General features: G+C 43.0%; 2 protein-coding genes across 6 annotated transcripts in view; one reads left to right on the top strand and one right to left on the bottom strand.

Annotated features, from left to right (window-relative positions):
* The window catches only part of NRAP (nebulin related anchoring protein), a 72,869-nt gene extending 60,008 nt beyond the window's left edge, over positions 1-12,861 (bottom strand). Inside the window, exons 1-9 of the mRNA XM_039870897.1 lie at positions 12,610-12,861; positions 12,199-12,293; positions 11,541-11,628; positions 7,298-7,402; positions 5,124-5,228; positions 3,934-4,038; positions 3,139-3,243; positions 2,236-2,343; positions 1,847-1,951 (exon numbers count right to left, since the gene is read on the bottom strand). Coding sequence (XP_039726831.1) covers positions 1,847-1,951; positions 2,236-2,343; positions 3,139-3,243; positions 3,934-4,038; positions 5,124-5,228; positions 7,298-7,402; positions 11,541-11,628; positions 12,199-12,293; positions 12,610-12,681 — 888 coding nt within the window. The 5' untranslated portion in view covers positions 12,682-12,861. The remainder of the gene's footprint in view (positions 1-1,846; positions 1,952-2,235; positions 2,344-3,138; positions 3,244-3,933; positions 4,039-5,123; positions 5,229-7,297; positions 7,403-11,540; positions 11,629-12,198; positions 12,294-12,609) is intronic.
* Positions 12,862-20,657: 7,796 nt separating this feature from the next.
* Positions 20,658-25,856, top strand: part of CASP7 (caspase 7) — a 29,049-nt gene continuing 23,850 nt past the window's right edge. For 2 of the 5 annotated variants that reach the window (XM_039871168.1, XM_039871165.1), the window contains exon 1: positions 20,658-20,810. The gene's annotated coding sequence lies outside the window, so the exon portion shown is untranslated. Of the gene's footprint in view, positions 20,811-20,851; positions 20,876-21,426; positions 21,566-25,856 lie in introns of those variants that run through there. The other 3 variants (XM_039871169.1, XM_039871166.1, XM_039871167.1) reach the window with 2 other exon arrangements.

Genomic DNA, 25,856 nt, shown 5'->3' with positions numbered 1-25,856 from the left:
GTCAAGTTAAAATGTCCGGGTTCCCTTTTTATCCGATAATGACAACTGTTTAGTCTGAGTGCTCCTTTATGTTTGGCTGCCGGAATATTTTGGGCCAAAAGTAATAAGTAAAAAATATTAAGTTAAAAAAAATAATAATAAAGGCACTCAGATTATTTGGTAATCCCCTTTTCTCTATGGTTTAGGAATGGTCTGTATCGTATTTTAACTTCCTTGCTTATATGTATTTATATCTTGTAAATTGGTTTGTAAGCCACCTAATCCTATTGGGGAATTGACTACTTACAAATAATAAATTGATTACATGGCATAGTCCATTAGCCTAAAAAAAAAATGTTACTCATAAAAAAGAAGAATGGATTGTTTGGCATTTTAGGCACTATGGATATTTATAGTTTATCTGACTGCCGCTTCTCTCTCAGTCCCTTCTACTCATGCCCTGGCAAGTTCCACTAAATCACAGTGAAATGCCACACAAGACTGATCCTCTCGACAGCTGCTAGCTGTGCTATCAAACAACACCCACTTTGACTCTTGCATTTGTTATTATCACAACTGAAAACCTCAACCAAAATGTCCAAATAATTAAGAATTAACCATGCTCCTATGAAGTTACATTTCATCAATGTGTATAGACATGTCTAGATACACATATGAAATTATATGTCCATGTTTTAACTCTTGGCAGATAGCACTGTCCACATTTAGAACAATATAGGGTTTTTTTATGACAATATAGTTTTTGCCAAATACAGAAACCAAATATTTTTTAATAAAACTGATTTTTATAAGTTGTCCTGAGCCTTCTAAACAACATACTTAAAACATGAAACCAATAAAAATATTTTTTCACTTAGTTTAAAGCATTAAGAGACTAACTAACATCATGGAATTTAATAAAATGGCCTTTTTAGTTCAAAATCAAATATTTTGGCTCAGACAGACATTTGTAAAGGGATCATGAACTATCTTTACATACATCCTAAGTCTCGTGTGATGTATCTTCATACGGGCAACTGTTTTTCTGAAGAGAAATAAGTTATTTGTTTTCCTTTATAAATTATGTAAGTTGAATAAGTCATTTATGTTGTAGAATCTATCTACTGAAAAACAACTGTCCAATTAAGAAAAAAATATCAACTAAGCCCATTGAATGGATTTTCCTAGTACACACACTTGCTCTTCCGATATTCTTTACTTAGGACAGTGAAAAAAACAATGTTCCTTTTCTCCCCTACAACATCCGTCTAGTACTAAAAAATAGACAGGGATGTGCAAATAAAAATTAGCTTGTCATCTCAACTGTCTCACACCCTGACAAGATGTACTTTATTTAAGAAGTGAAATTTGAAAAAGCTCTGCATTCTCTGGCATATTACTTTACCTAGCAAACTAGATAAGCAATTCTGCTTTCTCAGAAAACGAGTTCTGCTACTCCATGAATTGCTCAATATTTCTCAAGACATGTACTTTGATCTCCTTTGAGCTCACGCAGTTGGTGGGCTAAACGCATCCAGTTTCAGTCCATGGGACCATTCTTCAATGAATAGATGAGAATGCTTTATTCTTAGCAAACCCACCATCTTGATATAGGTACTTTACTTAAAAAAAGGAAGAAAAAACATTCTTGGAATCTGTTTTCCTAAGTGGGTGAAGTTGAGCCCTGTGTAATTGTTTGCCCACTACTTTCTTGCTTGGAAAAGCCAACTTTCATAAATAGAGCAGAGATAAGCCACAGCCCAACCTCTGATTAAACGGTCATGGGTTATGTCACAGGCTAGAGGGCTGCAAAACAGAACTGACCACTAAAGAGAGCAGTGTCCCAGGAAGTCATTTTATCACACACCTGGCCGTATTGATCCACATATTCCTTCATCATTGCGCCCTCAGCTCCAGTGGCTGGACCAGCCATTCCCTTCATTTCTCTTTGATATTGTTGATGGTACCTCACCTGTTTGAAGAGAAAGGACAAACTCAGGGAATTGAGCCTCCTATGCACATAGGCCAGAAGAGTACAGACGACTGTCTTGTGGAATATTCTTTTCCTGCTTGGGTCCAGGGAATGTGTCTTATACATAAAAGTGCCAGATCACGGTAAAATTGATAGAAAACTAAGAAAGAAAGCTACTTTCTAGATCCACAGTGCATGCAAAAGTAGACAGGAAGTTGGACTTGCCAGGCCCAAATAACTTCCTGCCTCCTCCCCTACATGACAACATTGCCAGGAACACTTACATCACTTGCCAGCTCATTGGCTCTTTTAGCTATCTGATAAGCAGGTGTGATCATAGCAGGAAAACTGCCCTTCCCTCTCTGCTGTTCATAGTCCTCTGTGTACCTAACCTGGAAAATGAAAACAAATTTTGGAAATCATGTCACCATCTCACCATTTACCAAGCAATCTGAGTGAGAAGCCTTACTAAGGGCTCCTATAACACCCTGCACACCGCTGTCACAGCTCTTATGGCAATGTAATTGGCTTATAGCTTGATGAACTTGTGCATTTTATTTACTTTTTATTCTCAGTACTCAGCACAGTGCCTGACACATGGAGAAATTCAATGTAGAATTCAACACATATGGGTGAGGCACCTGATGTGGGCCAGGTGTCACGGCTGGGCAGAAGAATAAGGCTGCTCGCTGCCCTTGAGAAGCTGTTGGTCCATTTGGGAGACAAGAGGCTTCTGACCCAAGGCAAGTAGAAGCCACCTGTTAACTTGAACCTGAATTGGAGCTTAAGCTTCCCCCGGCTCAGAACAACATTCAGTTCTTGGCCTTATTGTGCTATGGAGTAACTGGGCTATGAAAAGGCAAGTGGTACAAATTCTTTAGAAGTTATGTTCTATAATTTGCAGTGACAAGGCGAGAATTAACCTAAAATTAATTCTTTCAGATTAATCAGATACATGCGGTTTGTCACTAATACTATTTAAAGTTTTCTCCCTAAAGAGGAGTTTTCACGAGTTCTGTGATGGCTGATGTTTCTGATCTGACCATCTTTGACCTTAGAAAGTTCTTCCTGGTCCCCACACAGGACCGAGATGCCTCCTACATTCTCCCTCACTCCTCCACCAAGTAAGAAAAGACTAGAGAATCTTGAACAAGAATCACTGAGTCGTGACCTTCATCATTTCTTACGTCACTTTGAAGCTGTCCCCCCGCCTTGGCCCGTAGCAGCTCAGGGGTATCTGCCACCGTGGTGAACCTGGAGACGCGCTCATCGTGGCCTCTCTTGTATTCCACCTGATGAGGAGACAGCAGAGTCATGGTCACACCCACCAGCCTTTGTGAAGGCCTCTCCATCCTGAAACTACACCACCGGGTTATCCTCGCCACTACCCATGGCAGGTCTTTATGGCTTGCGTTATGGGAACCACCTCAAAAAGCATCGATGCTAACGTGTAAAGTCCAAGAGAGTAAGGAATATGAACTCACTGCTAAACGTGAACAAATATGAACTCACTTCATCTCCACAAAAATTTCATGAGGCAGGACTATTATTTTCCCCTTTTTATATATGAGCAGCTGAGGAGTAGAGAGGTTAAGTAATTTGCTCAGTCACACACCTAGAGCCAGGATTCTAATCCCAGTGTTTTGACTCTTTACCAACAAGATACGCTACCTTTTAGGAGGACCTGCCACTTAGTTTGAAGCAGTGTCCTTAACACTAAAGCGACCTCAAGAATTTATTTGGTCCAGTCTTAGAGTGAGCTGCATGGTCTTCTCCCCATTTGGTGGATGATGCCCAGTCAAGGTACAGAGGGTAATTGATAGAGAAAGATAAAAACATGGTTTTCTCCATAACACCACACTAATGGTACCTTGCCCCAGAACACTCTCTTATTAGATTTTATCTGAATCCCAGAAGTTCGTTAATAACAAAAAAAAAAAAAATGAACATAATCAGTGGTAAAAAAGCATTAAGACGCTCACCTGGCTGGCCAGCTGGTTGGCTCTCTTGGCCCTTTGATAAGCAGGCGTGATCATGGCTGGAAAGCTCCCTTTGCCCCTCTGTTGCTCATAGTCTTCTGTATACTCCTGCTGGTCAGAACCCACATCATCATGAGAACCAATACAATATCAGATGAGAACTAATAGAAGTGTAATCGCAGGCATCATCAGAACCAATGCAACTGGGTTTATAAGATATTTAAACAATTCAGTCACCCAGAATAAATTGGAAAATGTTATCCAACTGATGATTTGAATAACACCTTCAAATCATATTTCTCAGGTCAAAAGGCTGCCCCTTCAATGCTTACATCAAATGATGTGGAACCTGGTACAACCCAAGGGATGCCTTTTGACTCAAAGGTTGTATGATAATGCAGCCATTAATATGCAGGAGACTTTTCTGTAACTCATCCATTAGAGATAGTTCTACCGCATTGGGAGTAAAATGTCTGCTAGCTTTCCTCCTTACTTTTTAAGTATCTCTGATGATTAGCTTTCCTAATGAGACATAGTAGCTTAGCACGTGTGTTGCTACTGTTTCCTTTTCCATTTGCTCCAGGAAAAGTCACTGAAGATTAACAATATTTTCCAAAGTAATTTCTTCAAAGGGCAGGTGTCCTGGGTGCATGGAGAGGACTAGGGGGGACTCTGCAAATTGTTAAGGATTTAACAATTTGTCTGGGCTAAAATTGCCTTTTCTACATGAAAACCTACCAAGGTGTCTCTTGCTATGTTGGAGGTCAGAAGTCTACACATGGGCCATCTGGGCTGGTTCCTTCTGAAGGCTCTGGAGGAGAATCTATTTCTTTGCCTTCTCCAGTCTCTAGAGATTGCCAGCATTCTTTGGCTTGTGGCCCCAAATTGCTTTGACTTCTGCTTCTGTTGTCGCATCACCTTTCTCTGACTCTGACCCTCATGCTTCCCTCCTTATAAGGACCCCTGTGATTAAATTGCTTCCACTCTAATAATCCAGGATAATCTTCGTATCTCAGGATCCTCAACTTACTCACATCTGCAAAGTCCCTTTGGCCATGTAAGCAACATCTCCACAGGTGCCAGGGATTAGAATACGGAAATCTTTAGGGGGAGGGAACAGTATTCTGTCTACCACAATCTTACGATAAAGGAACATTCAAATTAATTGCTAAAGTAATGTCTAGGGCCCTTACCTCACCAAGAGACTTCCGAGCCTCAACCATCCTCACAATTTCAGGGTCTGGCAGTGCTCCTGGGCACCAAGCATTCCCTTCCCCATATCCAGTCCAATAGGGTCTCTACAAAGAAAACACACAAATGCATACAGACACACACCCCGCACAATTGGTTGGTAGATTCCCCTATCACCCCCCCCAACACACACACACAGCAATACTTACTCACACTGTTGATATCAGACAGAAATTTTCTAAAAACCATAAACTCCTATCGGTATACAGCGGGTCTCAGTTAACCAAAATGTTCAGCTAGAAAATAACCTAATATCCGAAATAATTGTACTTTCTGAAATTCACTTATCTCATAGAAGAGTTCCAAATGTAACTGAACATTTCTTTGCCTGTCATTGAGCAGCAGGAAGTTGTTGTGGACAGGCAATCTGAAATTAATCAGCATCATTCATCTAAGCTTCAAAAACCTAATATCTGCTATGTGTCTAGCATTGGATTAAGCAATTAACACTGGAAAAAGAAAAGCCCAGGATAGGGAACCACCATGAACAAAAGCATGAAGGCAGAAATGGACTCCATGTGGAAGCCCATGAGGAGACGGATTTGACTGGAATCGAGGGGAAGAGACGGAGAACTAAGTGGGCTGGAGTGGGGGCAAGACGCACAGGTTGGGTGGAGGCAGCCTTTGGAGATCTGGAAAGGCAAATAATTCCTACGCAGGAATACGCTGAAGTACGCTAGCAATCGGGGAAGTTTAACTTAAAAGAAAAAGATTGTCCAAACTCTTATCTGGTAATACCAAGTGTTGGTGAGAGTGTGGGGAAACAGGTAGTGTCATATTCTACCAGTAGGAGTATAAAATGTACAGTCATTTTAGAGAGCAATTTGACAATATCTATTAAAATGAAAAAGACATGCACCTTTTGACCTAGCAACTTCATTTTTCACTATGTATTCTAGAGAACCACTCATTTGTGTCCAAAAGAGGCCATGCACAAAGGTGCTCATTGCAACTTTATAAGAGAAAAAAAAAATGGAAATAAGCTTGCACGTCAATAGCAGAGCAAGACACATCTATTCTTAATGGTTGCCCCAATACACCCATCTATGACAGCTTAAAAGGATGCTGACATAGAAATACCTCCAAAATATCTGTTAACTAAAAAATACCAGTTGCAAACCAATGCATATTGTTTCATGAGAAACCAAACTTACACATTTTGATAGAAATATATATAAACAATTTTCAACAAAAAATAATAGCTGATATTTATTATGCCTACCAATGTCCTAAGATCTTTACATTTATATACTCTTTTAATCTTCACAATAGTTCTGCGAATCAAGAACTATTTGAAGTTCAGTTTTCAGGTGAGGAATCCGAAGAAAAGAATGGTTAAATAACTCATTAAAGGTCCCTTGAGAAACGGCAGTAGGCAAGTCCAAAAGTAAGTACTAAAAAAAAAATTATATAGATTTTGATCTGTAAATGACTAGAGGGAAGTCCAGAAGGAGACCCAGCAGATTGATAACTCTGGGGACCTCTACAGAGGAACCTGAGATTGGAAATGGTGGACAAGGAGTTACCTTTGTAGTGTTTGGATTTTTTTTTTTTTACAATAATAAAAATGTAAGTATTATGTGTATAATTGAAACTGAATGGCTGAGGAATTTTGAAACGATGAGGCTGTTAATAGAGTGACCATAAATTCTCAGGTGGTGGGAGACAGCCAGGGACATCCAGGAAGCAATGTGTGACCAATGTCACCTGACAGAGGCAAATCCACAGGAGAGTACAGCTTCTTGGGAGGCCCTCATCGAAGTCCAGGCAGGAGATAATGTGGATCGGAGCTGGGTTAGTGCAGAAAGGAAGGGGTGAAGCTGAGTGAAGTATCAAAGGAAGGACGGGCAGCCTTGGTTTCCAGCCGGTGGCTGTTCTCAGTGACAAAAACACAGTAGTTAGAAGGGAGAAGTAAATGACTTTGGACTGGAGCAGATATGGTTGAGGTGATGCTGGAACCTGTTGATGAAGGTCTTCTGTAGACGGTTGGAATTACAAACTGGATAAAAGAAACCCTAATTGATTTCGTCTGGAAGCAATAATGAGAATACATTTCATTTGCATAGTATGTCATTCTCTCCTCCGTTACCAAACCCATTCACAACTCTCCTCTCACCTCATTCACCAGGGGCTGTCTGTTAGGTGTAGCTGCCACATCATTGGATTTCATGTCCCAGTGAAAACCCGATTTAAACTGTTCACCATCGTCTTGCTCATCAATCTGCACAATGAAGATGTTGTCAGTAATAGTTCCATCAAAAGACAGAAAGAAAATATATAATATATAACTAAACTGGAAGATTTTCCTAAGTCTCAGCTGCGAAAGCATCTTAACTGCACTACAACACACACTGTGCCAGCCTCATGGTGGCTTCATCTGTTCAACCACACGGGCGGCACGTACAGAGCACCTGCTGTGTGCGGAGCTCCATTCAGCAGTGCAATTAAAGAGACTTAAAAGTCTCCACAACATCAAGAATTCAGGTTAAGGTAACCTCAGGAAACACTAGACATTAGAGTAGTGATGCTTAATTTTAGTCTGTGCAACAATCACCCAGAGAGCTTGTTAAAACACTGGATCCCCAAATTCAAGCAGGTGTTCTCTTATGTTTTATAACTTTACCTTTAACATCTTCATTCATAATACACCTTCAGTTAACTTTTGTTTATAAATGTGAGGCAGGTATCAAGGTTCATTTTTTTCCTATGTGAATATCCAATCCTTCCAGCACGATTTATTTAAAGGTCATTCTTGCTACATTGAATTGCAATGGTGCTTTAGTCGTAATTCAACAGACCATATATGAGCAGCTCTATTTCTGGACCTTGTATAGTATTTCACTCATATATTTGTCTACACTTGTGCCAATACTACACTGAGTAAATTACTACTACATTTGTGATCAGTCTTGAAATCTGTTAAGTTCTTTAATTTTTTTCTTCAAGATTTCCTGGTTATTCTAGAATCTTTGTACGTTCATATCAATTTTAGAATCAGTCTGTCACTTTCTACAAAAAAATGCCAGGATTTTGATTGGGAATGCATGGAATGTGTAGATCAATTTCAAGAGAACGAACATCTCAACATCCTCATGACCCTAGGATAGGCAGATCTTAAAGACAAGATAAAAAGGACAAACCATAAAAAAATATCAGAAGGTCTTAGATCCAAACCCAGATATCATAATTTCTGAGGTCTAAAGCGGAGCCCCCAAACCTGCAATTTTAACAAGCTGAAATTTAAATCATTAATTTTATAGATGATAGAAGAAGCTCAGGGGAGAGATATGAACTTACTAAAATCTTTCATTGGGTTACAGAGCCAGGCTTAGAACCCAGGAACTCTAGCTCCCAATCAAGGCACTTTCTGTTATTGACTTCCTAGGCTGGCTAATGCTTAATGCAGCTCCAATACGTATATTTTTAAATACGTAAATTGAGAGATCTTTACATGCTTTTTCCCTTGGATTTTGAGAAACTACCACAAATATTACATAGCTAAGGCAGGGTTTCTTGTTGGCGACATTACCGATATTTAGGGCCAGTTAAATTCTTTCTCGTGGGGGACCGTCACATGCACTGCAGGATGTTTATCGCCATAGCTGCTCTCTATACGCTAGATGCCAGTAGTGTTCTTACCCTCCCTTCTCCACGTTGTGTCAACCAAAAAAGTCCCCAGACATTACCAAATGTCCCCTAGGGGGTAAAATTGCCCTCCTTGAGAGCCATTGACTTAAAGAATCAGAATCACGTGACCAAAATAGAGCGGATGCCGTATTTGCAGTCCTCCCACAGCATAAATCCAACGCTGAGGAGTGTCTGCCTCCCCAGAGACCTTTCAAGAGTTTTGTGATTATTCTGAGGGAGTAGGAAGAGAGAAAAAAGCCATAAAGGCTACTAGTGGATAAGGAAGCTTTAAGAGCTAATGTTCATTCTCCGAATAGAAGAGAACCTAGATGTTTTCTTCTTCTAAAAACTCCATTTATACCTACCAGACAGAAAATGTTACCTTAGTAAATATTTATTTTTAAAAGAGAGACATTTAAAAAACAGAAACACATCAATCTGCTTCGATTGCCAGCTCAAAATCTTTACCCTAGTCTTCTCCTTCACCACCATCACTGAAGCACCTTTTTCTTCCTTTTTTTTAATTTTTGCAAACGCACAGTAAATTTAGATTTTATTCATTTGGCAGTCTCTCTAAGATGCAAAGGGGAAAATTAATCCAGTACACTCCCTAGGGTGGTTATAAGATCTGGGGCCTAGAAGGGCATAATTGTCCATTTGAATTTTTCCCTGGTGGCAGAGGAGGAGAAAGTGATCTCAGCTGTCAATTGTTTCTCACACATACACATACACACACATACACACACATACCATATATATATACAGACACACACATACACATACCACACACTTGCACACATACATGTATACACATGTGTGTATGCATATGTATACACAGCAAGTACACACATATGTATACGCGTGCACACGTATTCACACCTATATACACACACACATACACTCCCCATATGCACACACACATATTTATACACATATACACATATTCACAGGGATGCAAACAAATACACACACACAGGCCTCCTGGGAAGCTCACATCACTCTCTGTGGCTGGAAACAGAACCAGCGATAATCTCTCTCCAGGTCGAGCCTGTCATACAGAGTGAAAAGCAAGTGAATGCACTACCACCAAAAGAAAGGTACTATTTACTGTGTGACCTGTTGTATGATTGTAAGGTAGGGACATGCCAGTTGCGGCCGAGCACAGGATGGAAAAATACAGATATTATGAATTTTTGTAGAGAGGATAATACATAAAAACAGCAGTCTGATGTGTAAGTACATCTCCTTGTGTTTAATCTGTCAAGCTCTGGCTACACAACTCTGAGACATCTGGATGTTTGTAAACACAGACAAGCACTTTTCCTTCTGGAGAGTTTGTCACCCCCTAGGTACATGGAAGCAGGCCAATGGAACCATTCAGTATCTGGATTTCGAAGTCTGATAAATCTGGATTTGTATTCATTCCACTAACTAGGTAAAACCGAGCAAGTTACTTAACCTCTCTGAGCCTCAGCCTCCCCAACTAATATAATACTGTCACAGGGAGTTCCTGTGAAGAATAAATGAGATAACGCAGATAGAGAGCCTGGCAGAGTATTTGCCACTCTGTTTAAGTATGAGCTAAATTCAGTATTTATCGTAATTTCAGGTAGCTACCCTTAGACGTCAAGAGATCAAAACAAAATCCTAAAAGAATTTGCCTCCTCAGTAGCCTGGGATTGCTTGTGAATTCTTAAGGCTTGTGAATCCTCAGAAAACAATGACACACAAGCAATGAATGATCTGAGCCTCCGTGTCCTCACCAGTAAAATGGGATAACAATAGTATTTACCTTATTGGATTGCAATTTGTATTAAATGAAGTAAGCAATAAGTGTACAGTAAATGCTATATAAACTTTTTAAAAAATAATAAACCACAATTAGTGCAAAGCACTTAGTAAAATAAGTGCTTGGCAGTATTTGTAAACTCGGTCTAATATACATTTTCTTAAGGAGGAGTATGGCCTGAGCAGGCAGGACGGTCAGTATAAAATGAGGTAATATCAAGAAGGCAGATTACTAGAGAGCCTTCCACTTCATGTGCCATTTTCTAATTTTAGAAAGCCACCAGCTCCATCCCACTGGACTTCTCGTGGGACATGGAGGAAAGAAGTTAAATGATTCGTCATTTTAATAAATGCAAGTGTTCAATCAATAGCTAATCACTGACAGAACTCCACTGCTAATTTTTCAAAAGAGGTTGGTTTATCAATGTGGCCTCCTTGTCTACCTAAATATCAATTCCAAATCAAAATATCTTTGCTCTCCCCCAACCTTATGGGGAAAGAGAGGCTGCAAATAATCTTAAACACTACTGAATTCAGAGATTTAAGGGTATGAAACTGGATGTTTTTAATTTTCTATACCAAAATAATCATGGGGGTGGGGCGGGGAGAAGAAAAGGCTCTAGTAATATTATCTAGCTACTTTGTTTTTCTAGTGTATACAGGGCTTATTGTATAAACTGTCATCGATATGTCCAGAACTGGCAGACACAGAGAGATGACTCTGAATACTAGGTCCTCAGATATTCAAGCTAGATTATCCTGGGTATTGGCCTCTATACTGTGGTAAGGACCAATAGCAATATTTATTACTTAAATGCACTTCGCACTTGTAGGTGGAGAAAATCAGCAGGCTCACACCTAGACACAGATACTTAAAAAGTGAATAGGTCCCTGAGCTAAAAAATTTTCTTTAAGGCTATTTTTAAGTTCAAAATTAAACTTACCCCATGGATGTCTCCTGAAGACTTCTCCACATTTAGGTTTAATGGAGTATGGTAGACACTTGTGAAAGTGTTGTTCTTGGGGTTATGGCTACAAAAAAAAAGATATAAGCCAAAATTAGAAATGTACTTTATCTAAGATGACTGAATGACTTATTTAAAGGAACAGTTAGTTTTTAAGTCAAAAATAAAACAGTAATTAAGTTCACGATTTTCCAGATAATTAGTCTTAAAGAAAAAGAAATCAAATAAATTCAATATATGTAACTTTATATGTATGTAATAGCCAAATTTAACTGGAAATAATCTCCTCAAGCTTTCTGAAAAAATAAAAAAGGATTCTGAAATTATTTAAAAGAAAAAATGTTAAAGCTCTACATGCATACATCCATGACAATTATAACGTTCTGTACAATATTTAATAATTTGACATGGGGTTATAGTCAATAGATTTGATTTTATTTATAAGAAATTTGAAACTTTCAACTTTCTGTCCATTACATAAAATCCCACCTTCGATCTCATCAATGATTGTATGGAAGTAAAAACTTTTGAGAAAACATTTTTTGGATTTTACCCTGGAGTGTGTGATTTGAATTTCTGATTGGCTACTTGTTATAAAAAACTCAAGAGGTAGTGGGGAGGTCCATCAAACACTTACGCATGACAGTACGGCTTTTTCTGGTGACTCACAAAGTTATTAACCGAGAGCATCATCTTGCAAACTTCACAGTGAAAACACGCTTTATGCCATATCTAGAAATTGTATAGAACAGATTTAGCAAAATTTCCCTTTTTTCAGACTCGGGATTCTTATATATCTCAGGGTAAAAAATTGAGCTTTAGGGATAAAATGGTGATTTAAAGACATGTGGCTACAATATGTTAAATAAATGAGTAACATTTTTTTGAGACAATATAGAAGACATAGCTAAAAATGGGTAGAACTGAAAAAAGGTGTGAAACATATTTTTTTTTTTTGGAGGTTCAAAATAACCCACATGGCCATATGTGAGAAGATAATTTTTCCATGTTTGTTATTATTCCCAAAGGCCAAGAAACATCTACTGACCTGATCTAAACAGCTGATCTTCTCAGCAGGATAGACTCCGTACCCACACCTAGAGCAAGCCTGGACATTCATCTTGACTCCCAAGGAGAGGAAACAAAGATAGGTAACAGCCAAGAAATCCAAGAAGCAGCCCCAATCTAGTTGTCCAAGTCTCCAAAATCCTGAACCTTATTAAATTCTGGGTGCACTTTGATCATTCGAAGTCCAACTTCCACTTTCCTTTGCTGACCTTCTAGTCTGAAGTCAGCAGCTGGATGGTTTTTAAAGCTGCCACTTACTCAACGGGCTATTTTGGCGACTCGCTCAGCACGCATGCGTCTGGGAAATGAGGTGGAGGTATTTCTAGCAGACATGCTTCTCTAAATAGAAAAGTGAACTCACGACAACATCATGTTTATGTGGATGACCAAATCCTGGTGTATGACCAGGCAGCATGTAGATTCACACTAGCTGTGATCATAACCCAAGAAAAGAACCCAGAAGAAAACAGCAGCACACCCTCATTCGACGATCAAATTAGAAAAGCTTGCTCTGTGAACAAGATGACTAAAGCAGGAAGGCCAGCCGCCCAAAGTACAGGAAATAAAACAGGACTGATTCACTCCACGGGAAGGGTAAATGCTGTATTTGAATTCTAGCTTTATCTATTAAAAATGTTAACAGCAGTGAGACTGAAAACTGATCAAGATATTAACTTGTGTTTAGCTTCTGCTAGAATGCACAAAGAAGAAGAAATGAGAATTCTTGGTGTTTTGGCCTCAGTACGTTACGTTGCACTGTTCTAAGAATGCCTGTTTATTCCCTCGCCTCCCAGGCCTGGAGTGGGGCAGCCTGAAGACAAACCCTCTTGTCCTGGCTTTGAGAAGCGTCTCATTGTCTTCGGTGTCTACCTAAATGTCATCTTAACACAGACCTTCCAGAAACTCCTTACAAAAAAGATGGTGCCTCACCCATCCTTACCCCTCGGCTAACTACCTGCTATAACTCTTACCCTGTTTTATGTCCTTCATAGCAGTCACCACTACCTGACATCTTAAATACTAATGTCTGTATTTTAAAAAATTATCTATCTCCTCCATGAAAATATAAGTTCCATCAAAACAGGATCTTTGGTCCTTGTTGTCATTTCTATACCCCCAGTACCTAGAACAAGGACTGGCATGGAAAACGTGCTCATTAAGTATTCATTGAATCAAATAAATAAATTTAATACTCTCATCAAAATGCCTATAGGAACCAGAGGTAAAGTCATAGGTTATGGCATGGACCTTCCCAAATGGGAGAGCACATACCCCAGCCAATTTGTCAAGCATTTTCAATGTTCTGATTTTTCCACAGAAGGCAGATATTGGCAGTTACACATAAAATTCCTTGTTTTGTAAAACACTGAGAAAAAAAGAATAAAACAAAGCCATGGGCAGTACTTGGTTGACAGTCTACCAATTAGTGACCTTTGACCTAACTGCTGAGAAGATTATGATAATGTTGGGGGATCTCCAGGTCGAATGAAATCAGTAGGACTTGTGTGTTTTGTTGGGTGAGCCAGGGGAGGAGGAGGCTACAAAGCAAGTGAAGAAGAGTATCAGTCACATACACTCAGGAGCAGGTGCAGCTGGAGCTCCCTATAGACAGATAGTGGGGCTCAAGTGCTCTATCATCACCTGGAGGGAAGGGGACTCCAGGTAGGGACTCCAGGCTCAGGAAGGCACCCATACTGAAATGACAGGGCAGCCTGAGTGAATGGGAAGGTAAAGGCAAAGAACAAAGACCCAAAGGCTCCCTGAATGCTCCACTCTGTCCAGATTTCTCAAGCCATACCTGGGAAGTGGGCTGGAAACCCCAATAACCACCAAGAAAAAACTCCCTCTCATTCCAAGGGTGATGACAAACCACCGTCAGAGTTCATCTAAAGAAAAATCTACTTCTTCTCTGCCTAAGGCTGTGATCGATGGCATTCTATAGTTGCTATAAGTTCTTGGTTACCCTTGTAAAAATAAGGATTGCCACAGCCAAAGATATGCAATTTGATCTGTTTCACCATGTCTGCTTTTAAAAGGCACTTATTAAGTATCAGAAATCATGAGGACAGGCAACCTCAATGAACTGGAAATGGGATAGTTTAAAGAACTAAAGTGAACGTTCATTGCTGGGGGAAGATACACACAGCCCTCACTTGCTTGACAGACATTGCACATGGTCCCCCCCCTGTGTCCACCCCATCCTCTCACATTAGGTAGAGCATCCCCCCGACCCTGGATCACTTGACTTCCATCTTCCAAGAGGCCATATAAAAAACTACTACTCAGGAACATCTGCTAGAGGGAGGATTAATCTGTTGGCTCCTGTCTCCCTTTGGTAAAATTTTTGCCCCATTTGGGTGTTAACTCCCCTACATATCCACACTATGTATGTGCTTCAGGAGTCCCATAGCATCTCGCGCCTCAAAAGCGAAGACTCCAAGCCTCGGGCTCAGTGGTGATGAGCCAGAGGCAGATCACGTAGAGCCTTGCTGGTCCTTGATCTGGAGGCTTCGGCCAACACCATCACACATTGCTTTGCCTTTTTTTAAGTCTCGACTCATGGGGAGCTTGTAGTCAATGAAATAGTCCACAGTCTTTTGTTTCACACTAATGACTATCATATTCGGTATGTGGGCAATCGATTTCCTTTTTGAACTTCAATGTAACATTCATCTCTTTTAAATTTCATCCTGGTGGCCCCATTGCTTCAGCCGGTCAACATCATTTTGTACCTTGGTTCTGTCATCCAGACTATGAGGTAATTCTTCCTGACACTGAATCATTTCTAGCACCCTCCCGTGGATGTGAAATGGTTTTGAAATTACAGAGAGATGATAAATGAGAAGTGAGGAGAAAGCTACCAGCCCTTCACTCTGTCACTGTCACTCTGGTTAGATTGGGGTTGTTCTTCCCGTGTTGGGGGGGTGTGTGTCTACCTTAGTTTAATTTTTCCCAAAGGCAAAGCCTGAAGCGAGGAACTGAATGCAGAGAATTTTGGGGGCAGTTCATCCCACAAGGTAACAGTGAGGGTTTTAGGTGAGTGAGCCAGAGAAGGGAGAAGAGTCAATAAAGGCATATTCTGAACACATTACTGCTGTGAACAAGTGGGGTTCAATCTTACTGGAAACACTCTGAGGAACCTTGTAGAATGTGCCCCAGAACTGTCCCACTGAAGAACAGGAGGCTGGGATACTTATCCATCCAACTTTCATCTCCTTTTGGTTCTAAGTTACTGTCGGGGGCATTAACTCCCTTACACCACTAGGGGACACCTGTCTGCATGAACTGAACACATTCTGCAGCTTCAGAGAAAGCCTAGGGCCAGGGAAGCAGAGGGACGTTTCTTAAGAAACTTAAGGAGGCCTTGGTCACATGCATCAGTGAGCCTAGGGAATATGGCATAGGGTACCCCAAGGGTCAGTCACTCAAGGAAACTGGCTGTGGGCAGGGTAAAGAAAATTATTTATATGAGATGCCATGAACTCCCACTGCCTGCTCTTCAGGCTGATGAAGTCATTTCTGTTCCATCCTTGTACTCCTCTGCAGTGTGCAATGCTGTGTCCAGATACTTGGGATGGAAATGCATGAAGCAGGGCGTTGTCTCAAGCTCTCATGTTTTCCTATATCGGAAATGCCACTCCATCCTCATCCCTATCTGTTGGAGCGTACAGGTACCAAGGGGAAGAAGCTGGTTGTTGAGGGTGTTTGAGAGAGGAAATTTCCACGAGCACCTGATGATGGGGAGTTGGTGGCTTCAGAGCAAAGTTCCTCTGTGCGGTCAAGGGCCATTAGATGGTGGGGTCAAGTTAGGCAAGTATCTTTCCTTGCCCTAGGGAAGCCGGAAGGTTGGTAATGTTGCCTAACTGGTTAGGCTTCACCCTGAGTTTCAGCAAGCCATCTATTTATGTAAATTTGTTCCACAGGAAGTACTGTGCCTAGGAAAATCAGAGAAATATTTTGCCTCCCCTCAAACCTAAATCTGGTTTGAGACCACTCTTTTGTTGAAATTACCATTCGCTTTGGAAATGGGATTGTGTCTTTTGGTCTAAGACAGAGTCTACAAACTTCTGTAAAGAGTCAGATTCTAAATATTTTATGCTTTGTGGGCTACATAATTATCTCTGTTGCATCTTCATTCTCTTCTTTTTCTTCCTTTAACAAGCCTTTAAAAATGCGAAAACCATTTTTAGCTTGTATGCTGTACAAAAACATGGCCTACAGGCCACCGTGCACCAACCCCTGATCTAAGAGGTTGCTCACAGATCATCAGGAGTAACCAGACCAGCGATCTCTTGGGGAGGTTGGTGGGAAGAAGAAGGAAAGGATTGGGAATCGGTTCAGTTTCATTTGGCTTGGGCTTTGACTGTCTGCAGATGGAGTCTTATCCAAGTGTGAACAATAATATCCAACTGCTGTGGTTGTCTCCTGGGTCAGGGGACCATGACACACTCTGTGGGTGGCATGGAGATTTTCCTCTGAGTCAAGAAATGGATATTCCCACTGCTGAAGACCATGAAATCAGAAGAGAGGCAGCCCTTGGATTAGGGAAACTCTGGTCTATCCATCTGGGTCCAGTCAGGAGAGAGAAACCACACAGTAATCTGAACAGGGAAAGTTAATATAACAGAATATTACCTATAACAGGGGATTGGAATATCAAGAGATGGTTTAGTAAGAAGTAAAGAGAACTCTAAAAACTACAGCAATTGTAGATATAATATACTTGCAGATAACATATGTATTAGTTGCTAGAGCTGCCACAACAAAGTACCACAGACTAGAATGCTAGTATCCACAGTTCTGGATGCTAGAAGTCCAAGATCAAGGTGTTATCAGGGTTGATTTCTTTTTAGGCCTTTCTCCATGGCCTATAGATGGCCATTTTCTCCCTATGTATTTGCGCAGCCTTCCCTCTGTGTGTGTCTGTGTCTTAATCTCTTCTTACAAGGACATATTGGATTAGGGCCTACCCTCATGATCTCATTTTACCTCTAAAAATTCCATCTCCGAGTACAGCCATATTGTGAGGTAGTGGTGGTTAGGACTTCCACATATGTATTTGAGTATGCGGGGGGTACAATCCAGCCCATACCAGCATAACTTAACGTAAACTAACATAACATAATATAACATGACAACATAACATGTCATTATCCCTAGAGCTCAGATAAAGGGCCTAAGGAAAAGCCCTCTCTCTACCTTCTTCCTGCCCCAGGGCTGAGGTCCAAACCTTTTTGGAGAGAGCATGACCTAGATGGCACAGAAGTCACTGTGGTGCCGTGCCAGTGGAACTTGCTAGAAATCTGTCTTTTAGAACTTTCTGGAAATCTACTCTCTAGGTGCCAAAGAGAGCTTTTCATGGGAGGTATTTCAGTGGTGGCACTCTGCTACAAAAGCATCTGAAGAGGGTGCCGGGGAAGTTTCTGGCTGCTGAGTGCTGCTGGCCACCAGGCACAACCGAAGCTGAACACTGGGAAGCCAGGTGTGCTATAAAATCCTGAGCAGGAGCCTGATTATGCCTCAGCATGCCAAACACACCAGAACCAAGAAGCAAACCTTTTCTTCCTCGGTTCCTTCCAGCGCCCCCTACTGACAAAGCTTAACCCCAGGCTACTGGCAAAAGAAAACTACTTAAAGGGCCCAGGTATATTTTCACAGAACAAACAAAAAAGGGTGAATTTGGATCTTGCAGAAGATTTATCGATAACAACTGCAACATGAATTTCTCTGTTCAGGGAAGAAAAGGACTCTACACGGACCCCAAGCTTCCCATTCTTCCTGCTTGAAGAAGCCCGCTGTCGCCTCGGTCAAGGTTTGAGTTTGGGCCTATGGGTGGTAAAAGTGACATTTCTTTTAATTTTGGGATATCCTCCCGTGGAGTCCTTTATATCAGGGGTCTCCAGCCATTTTAGCACCAGGGACAGGTGCTCCTATGAGAACCTAAGGCCTGATGATCTGAGGTGGAGCTGGGGCAGTGAGGCTAGTGCTGGGGAGCAGCTGCAAATACAGATGAAGCTTCGCTTGCTCTTCCGCGGCTCATCTCCTGCTGTGTGGCCCGGTTCCTAACAGGCCAAGGACCAGTACCGGTCTGTGGCATGGGGTTTGGGTACCCCTGAGACCAAAACCTGGACTGAGCTGGGTTGCGGAGAATTGGAGAAACGATCGCTGGTGGCACCCTCATAGGGATGCTGTGTCCAGCAGAATGAAGGTGGTCATGGCGAGCTCATCAATATTAGCAGCCTACTGACCAAAAGGAGCAGGCTGGAGGAAAGGTCCAGAGGGACTAGCTCAGGAGCACCCATGAGTACGGCCCTTAGGAAATCACCCGAATAGTGAATTTGGGAGTTCTTCTGAGGTATGGAGGAAGACTCAAGCTGTAATGATGTGTATATGGAAAGGAAGCATAAAACAATAACATGCACCAAGACTAGAGAGACACAGGAAATACAGTTAGAATAGAATGTCATTTAGATCCAAAGTGCCAGTACAATTATTAGAGAGGGAAAAATTCAAAATTATTTCTTTCCTTCCATATTCCCATGATTTTATCTGTTAATACTACGAGAACCCAGCCTCTCAATGATACCTTTGAGGTTCCTCACACCAGCTCACAATAAAGAGCTAAAAAACAAGAATGTTTCCCTTCAAACCAGTTATGTGAGCCTGTGTGTAACCGTTTTAACATTTGCATGCTATATTTTATGGTAAAGCCTCCTTGTGGATGGAAAATATTATTTTTCTAGATGACTTGATCCTGGTTCTGTCACTAGCAAGCTTGTGATGTGGGCAACTTCTCTGAGCTTCAGATTATTTATATAAAATGAGAATAGAGATTAGTTGTTAAATCTCCTTCCAGATCTAGCTTTGTGTTTCACTATATTTCAGGAATAATCTGCAAAAATTTCAATTTATAAATTACATAGAGAGTAACTTATTTGCTTTACTAATGGGACCTTTCACTTCTCGAATGATTCATAATTGAATTCCTTGAAAAAGCAAATTATCTTAGTTTCTACAATGACTTAGTTTACCCCCAACAGGAACATGGGTGTTAAATAGAGTCTTACAGCCTATCTGAGTCTGTTCCAACTATTATAACAAAATACCACAAGCTGAGTAGCTTGTAAACAACAGAAATTTCTCACAGTTCTGAAGACAGGAAATCCAAGATCAGGGTGCTGGCATGGTTGAGTTCTGAAGACTCTGTTCCAGGTTGCAGACGGCAATTTCTTGCTGTGTCCTCCCATGGTGGGAGGGACTAGGAAGCTCTGTCAAGCCTCTTTTATAAGGGCACTAATTTCATTTGCCAGGGCTCCATCCTTAAGCATAAGCACCTTCAAAGGCCTTACCTCCTAATACCATCACATTGGGCATTAGGTATCAATGAATGAATTAGATGAGTATAAATATTCAGCCTATAGAACAGCCCTATGGGGAATGGTGTAACTGCCTGTTAAAAATATTCAGGAATTCGGGATTTTCACATAGTGAATAAATTATAATTATCCCCTTACACTTGCCTGCCGCCAGTCTTTCTTAAACCAACACAGCGTCCTTACCTGATGAGATTTTAGAGACGTTATAGAAGTGTCAGACCCAGAGGGAAGGCAAGCAAACAAAAAGACAAGATGGATTCTTGCCTGATGTGGCACCGTGAAGGTTTAACTCCTTTCGCTCAAGGCGTTGATAGTCCTTTAAAAGCAAATATCTCTGGTACGAATAAGACTAATTTCTTCTCAAATATTTACACCTCAGCGTGAATGAGTTAATTAACTGCTCCGGAAGAGTCTTGGCAAGAAAGACATTAGAGGCCTCGGTTGGAGGCCCAAGGCTGAAGAAAGACACGTGTGTGCGTGTGTGCGTGTGTTGCAGGTATGTAGCGGTAGGAATGAAGTGGAATCGATTAGAATGCAGTCTCTCCCATATTAGACTAACTCATGGCTACAATACCCCGGGGCTGACGCCTGGGGGCGCTCAAAAATATTTCACGAATGATTCTGGCGCCACATCCAGATTAGTTGGCTGTGTTCGGAGGTGGGAACTTGCTCAAGAGAAAGCTGAGTTGGCTTCCTACCGCCTGCATACGAGGACAGGCGCACTCGCAACTGCACGCAAGTTCTGGAAGGCCGCAAGACCACAGCGGATCCCACAGGAGCCGGAGGGGCTCCTCCTTGGAACACGGTAAATCCTGCAGACGCGGGTGCCGAGCACCCAGGAGACGCGAAACGCGGAGGCTGGGGTCAAAGGTCTGGCTATGGGAACTGAGTCCCGGAACTGGTGTGGAGGCCCAAGTCGAGATGTAGACTGGGGGCTGCATCAGGAGGGAGAAGGAGGCGTGAAATGGGGGCTCCGAGGAGCACCCCATGCTCGAGCACCAGGAGTCCGCAGGGCGCGCGCTTCCGTTTGTGTGGCTCGGGACTCTGCGTGCGGTAGTTTTGCTGAGCGCGCTCTCCGAGTCACTCTGAGCATTGCCAGTCCTGCAGAATGTGCCCTCCAGGGGACTATGAGCGTGGCGGCGGGATGCCATAAGTCTCTGCAAACTGCTCTCCCCACGATCTTTGGCGCGCGCGGCAGCTTTGCCGCGTGAGTCCTCCGAGGAGCATGCGCGTGGCCAAATTCGCAAGGGCGGTGTAAGTGGCCAGCCTGGCAGAACGCGCGACCCATTTTGCAGAGGGCGCCCCCCAACCCCGACGGCGCGCGCGACGTTGCGTGCAGTCACTTGCAGGGCGCGCTCTCCCGCCCATTCAGCGGAGCGAACCCTCCGGAGCTGGGGGGCGGTGCACTGAGCCCCGCCCGGCTCCGCGTCCAGCCCTGGGCGACTCCTCCTCCACTAGCTCTGGGGCCTTTACTTTCGTTTTGGTGATAGTGTCCCCAGACCTTGGCTGCTGAGGGACAGAAACGGCCGCAAGTCCTGGCCACCAGGCCGCGTGGGAAAGGTAACTTCGGCTCCTGCCTCCGCTTACGTTTTTCCCGCCAGTCGGCGGCGCGCCTCCTCCTCCAGCCCTGCCTCCCACCCGGCCCGCCCCGAGTGAGGTCTGCGGGGAGCTGGGTCCCGTGGGGCATGGGGGTCTGAAGACCCGCGCTGAAACTGGGGGGAGGGCTCTCCATGCCCTTGGTGTCGCTTGCTTCGATCTGTTTGTCCTCCCTTCCGACCTAGCCAGCGGGCTTGCATCATCACCTGGTACTATTCGAGATTTAGAAAAGGGGAGGTGGATTTAGAAAGAAAGAGCAGTTCGTTATCAAGCAGGGCTCACAGCGAGGGCTGCTGTATCAGACAGCCCTGGGTTCTAATCCCAGCGTCCCCGCTTGCCAGCTGTGGGGCCCTGGCCCTCTCTGTGCCTATGTGTTCAATGGGAATAATGGTGAATCTGGGCTGATGGTTACAGCGAGAATGGTAGGGGTTGACTGGTTCATAGCAGTGCCTCTCTGTCAAGGCTTCGTACGCCACACGTAGCTATTGTCATTGTTGGCGAACCCTTGTGTTGGGCTCTTGAAGATCTCTTGAAGTGAAAAAAGTCATGGCTGCTGGTGAATTTGTAACCTGTGACCGTATTAAAGTTTATCGTTTATGGGGCAGTCACATTATGTGGAGGTGATTCTGTGTGAGTCATTCTCAGGCCCTATGCTTTGAACTCCTGGGCTGGCTGTCTACTTGGCCCTCACTTTACCTACAGGCTGTTTCCTCCTTCAGGGTGTACAGCCTGACCTTCATCTTGATAGGGAGTTAACAGTTCACCTCTGCTTCCCCTTTGCTGTGTGGCTTTGGGCAGGTTACTTCTCTGAAGAAACCAGTGTCTTCTGCAATACAGGATAAAGACTCCAGTCTCCTAGCAATACTGTGAGCATCAGGTGACAGTGGAGTACTTGAGTGCCCAGCAGAGCCCCCTCATCCTCCCAAGTGTGAGAGGTGGAGATCCTCAGAGATGCTGCTTTTCGAGCCTTTTAGGAAGATTGTCTTCACTGGTCCAAGAATGGGGTGCAAGTCGTATTGTCCCTTTTGGGAGGAAGCAGCCGCAATGAGTTCGTTCCTTCCATGAAAAAAAAGTTCAGGCAATAGCCAGGAAGCATTTTCCTACTTGATGTGTGCTGGTCACCTATAAACACGCATAGAAATAATCACTAGAGGATTTTTGTTTTCAGTCTCTACAAAAACTGCTTAAAATATGGATGTAATTTAAAAGTCCCGGTGAAGGTTGACAGTTGAATGTTTTCTTAGTCTTGAGTTCTGCAGACAGTGGTCTTAACAGGGAATATGTACTAAGCATTTAGAATATTCTCCACGTGCTTAGCATTTTGCATACATTATTCCATTCAGCCTCACAGCCACCTGTGACTGAGGCATCACTGTTTCCCATTTTACAGATGAGGAGATTAAAGCTGGGGGAGATTGAGTACTTTGTTCAGGGTGCTACGGCTAATAGGTGGAGGAGCCAATTTAAGCCCTGATCTGCTCTCCACCAACCTCCTGGGGTCCCTTTGGTTCTGTTGCATGTCCCATATCAACAGTTCATTCAAGACACTGAAGGATTCAAAATTTTTAAGTACATAAGCTCTCAATCTGCAAATAGTAATAGTAATAATAACTGAGTGCCTGCTATTGTTAATGCTTTGTGTATATCCTATATATTCATTTAAAGAGAAGGTAGGCATATTTAACAGTTGAATATGCAATATCCCTTGCATGACTGCTCTTTGAGCTTGAGCCATGAAAAGGGGACACATACAGGAAAAGTAAGGTCAGGTGTGCCCTTTCCAGGCACAGGAGAGCCGAGATAGATCTGGATTTTCTTGGCGGGCTGTGAGGATGCGTGGAGTAAGAGATCAACACTAAGCCTTGGCCTGAGTGAAATGATATGACTGAGATAGCCACCCCACTCAGTCACCACCCTTGCCCTGGGTGAACTTGATTTCACCCAGAATTCAAGCCCAGCTTCACAGGCATAAGAAAGTCGCTAAATGTTTAGCCTAAGAGACCAAGAGCCGAGTCCCACCACGCTGACTTGTTTTAGACATTCACTCCAGCAGGCTGTTAGCAGGGATGCTTGCTGCCCGCCTAGGCAGGTGTTCAGCATCAACCCAGAAGGATGCTGGAGGTTCCACACAGAAGACCCTTCTGGCCTAGTGTTGATGGGAAAGCTCTGGAAAGCCTCCCACCATTCAACCATAGAAATCATCCTGAACCTCATGTCTCTGTAGCTAAGTCAAAGGCCCCTCCAAATGGCTGGAAAGGATTACAAGCTGCACCCTCTTTTGATGGAGCATGTCAGATGTTTAATGAGTGTGCAATTCCTCCCTCTGCCTGCCTCGTCCCACCCCACCCTCTCTCTACCTCCCCTTCTCAAATCCTCCAGTTAGACATTTCCTCTCCTGAGAACCCTGCCTAATTCCTCTGAGGCCCAGCTGAGTCCCCTGGTTCTTGCGTCGCTCATCACAGCAGCAGCCTGACATTTGTGGCATCTTTTTATGAGGGACAATTTCAGTTCCCCGACAAGGCACGGCCAGATCAGTTTGCTCCAAAGTATGTCCCCACCTCCTGGCACTCGGCCTAGTGCATTAGACTTTGATGAATGAATGAAGAGGAGTCTCCAGATATGTTCTCAGCACTCCCAACAATATTAAAACAAATGTTCGCCTTTCTTAGGCACCATCTCGCTCAGGGTCTTCCTTTATATGTATATGTGTGTATATAACGGTCACATTGTTTTATAATCACAAGTCCCAGATTCAGCTTCTAAGATTAGTATTTCCAAAAGGCTCGAGGCTTACATACCACGTGTTGAATTTAGTGTCTTTTTCTGGTGGATTTTGTATTAACTTTAACTTCTTCATTTTTAAAATACTTCAGTGCTTTGTTAAGTACCAGTCCACATTGAAAGGGAATGAAATCTATATAAAGGAGATAAAATAAAAACTGTTGAGTGTTTCTGCACGGCTGGGCTTACCCTTATCTCTTCTGGGGGTGGGGTTATCTCTGCTTCTGAGAAATATTTTGAATCCTAATCTGAAAAATCTTAACTTCCTCCCAACTGGACACACATGGGTGGTAATGGTGGAGAAACAAGATGGCCACCTGACTTCTCACAAACATTGTAGAGATCTAGTATGGAAGTCTCCCTCTCAATCCTCGTCTCACCACCCAGCTCAACCCTAAGGTCAGCTGGAAGGTGACATAATGCCACTGGGAGCTCACCTTGGTGGGTGGTTTGCCATCTTGGACACCTCCCCGTAAGCGGGCTTCCTTCTCTTCTCCACTTCCAAAAGTCATTCCTTGCGCTCTAGGCCACAATATGTTCTGTCAAATAAAGGCTTCCTTGTTTTCTATTCAAGTGAAAACATCCCTGGGTGAGCCTAACGGGAAGGCAGATCTGCCTCTGCCAACCGTGGTGTGCTCTATGCAGTGGCTTGGAGATTGAAACCAGTAGGAATGAGCCTGGAGAGTTTCGTCTTCCCTCCTGAGAGCCAGTCCCTTCAAGGGCAATGAAAGGGGAATCGATTTAGGGAAAATGACTCTAGAACAGGGTCCCTAGCTCCCAGGCTGCAGACTGGTACCGGATCCATGGCCTATTGGAACCGGGCCGCACAGCAGGAGATGAGCAGCAGGCGAGCAAGCGAAGCCTCATCTGTACTCGAAGCTGCTCCCCAGCGCCAGCATCACCGCCTCAGCTCCGCCTCAGATCATCAGACATTAGATTCTCAGAGGACCACTGGCTCCTGGTGCCAAAAAGGTTGGGGACCACTGATGTAGAATAGGTTCTGCTTTTGACCAGCTGCATCACTTTTGGCTAATTCGCTTCCCAGTTTTCTGTTCAATTAATATTAATTTAATAAGCAACTCTGTGTGCCAGGTACCTGTGCCATGATGACCTTACACTGTTGTGTTTGAGCCTAAAAATAAGCAGAGTGCAAATAAGACAAATACAGGGGCTAGAAAGGGAATGGGAGTTGACGGGGCGGGGGCATTGGTAAGACAGGATTAATCAAGGAGGACCTCTCTGCGGAGGTGCTATTTAAGCTGAATTCTGAAAATTAAGAATTAGCCAGCTGGGCAAAGATGGAATGTCCAGCAAACGTGTGGGTAGTGACTCCCGGAAAGAGAGAACCATGAGCCCAGACAGAACCTGAAATGAGCATAGCGTGCCCAAGTATGCTAAGGAGTTGGGAGCTAAATGGCGTGGTGGGGAGGGGTAGCCTCTGGAGTGCTTGTTGCTGGTTCAGATCTGAGTCCTA

The sequence above is a fragment of the Pteropus medius genome, unplaced genomic scaffold (genome assembly GCF_902729225.1).
Source record: "Pteropus medius unplaced genomic scaffold, Ma_sr-lr_union100, whole genome shotgun sequence".
In the NCBI taxonomy this organism is placed as follows: domain Eukaryota; kingdom Metazoa; phylum Chordata; class Mammalia; order Chiroptera; family Pteropodidae; genus Pteropus; species Pteropus medius.
This window is presented reverse-complemented; position numbering and strand designations above follow the sequence as displayed.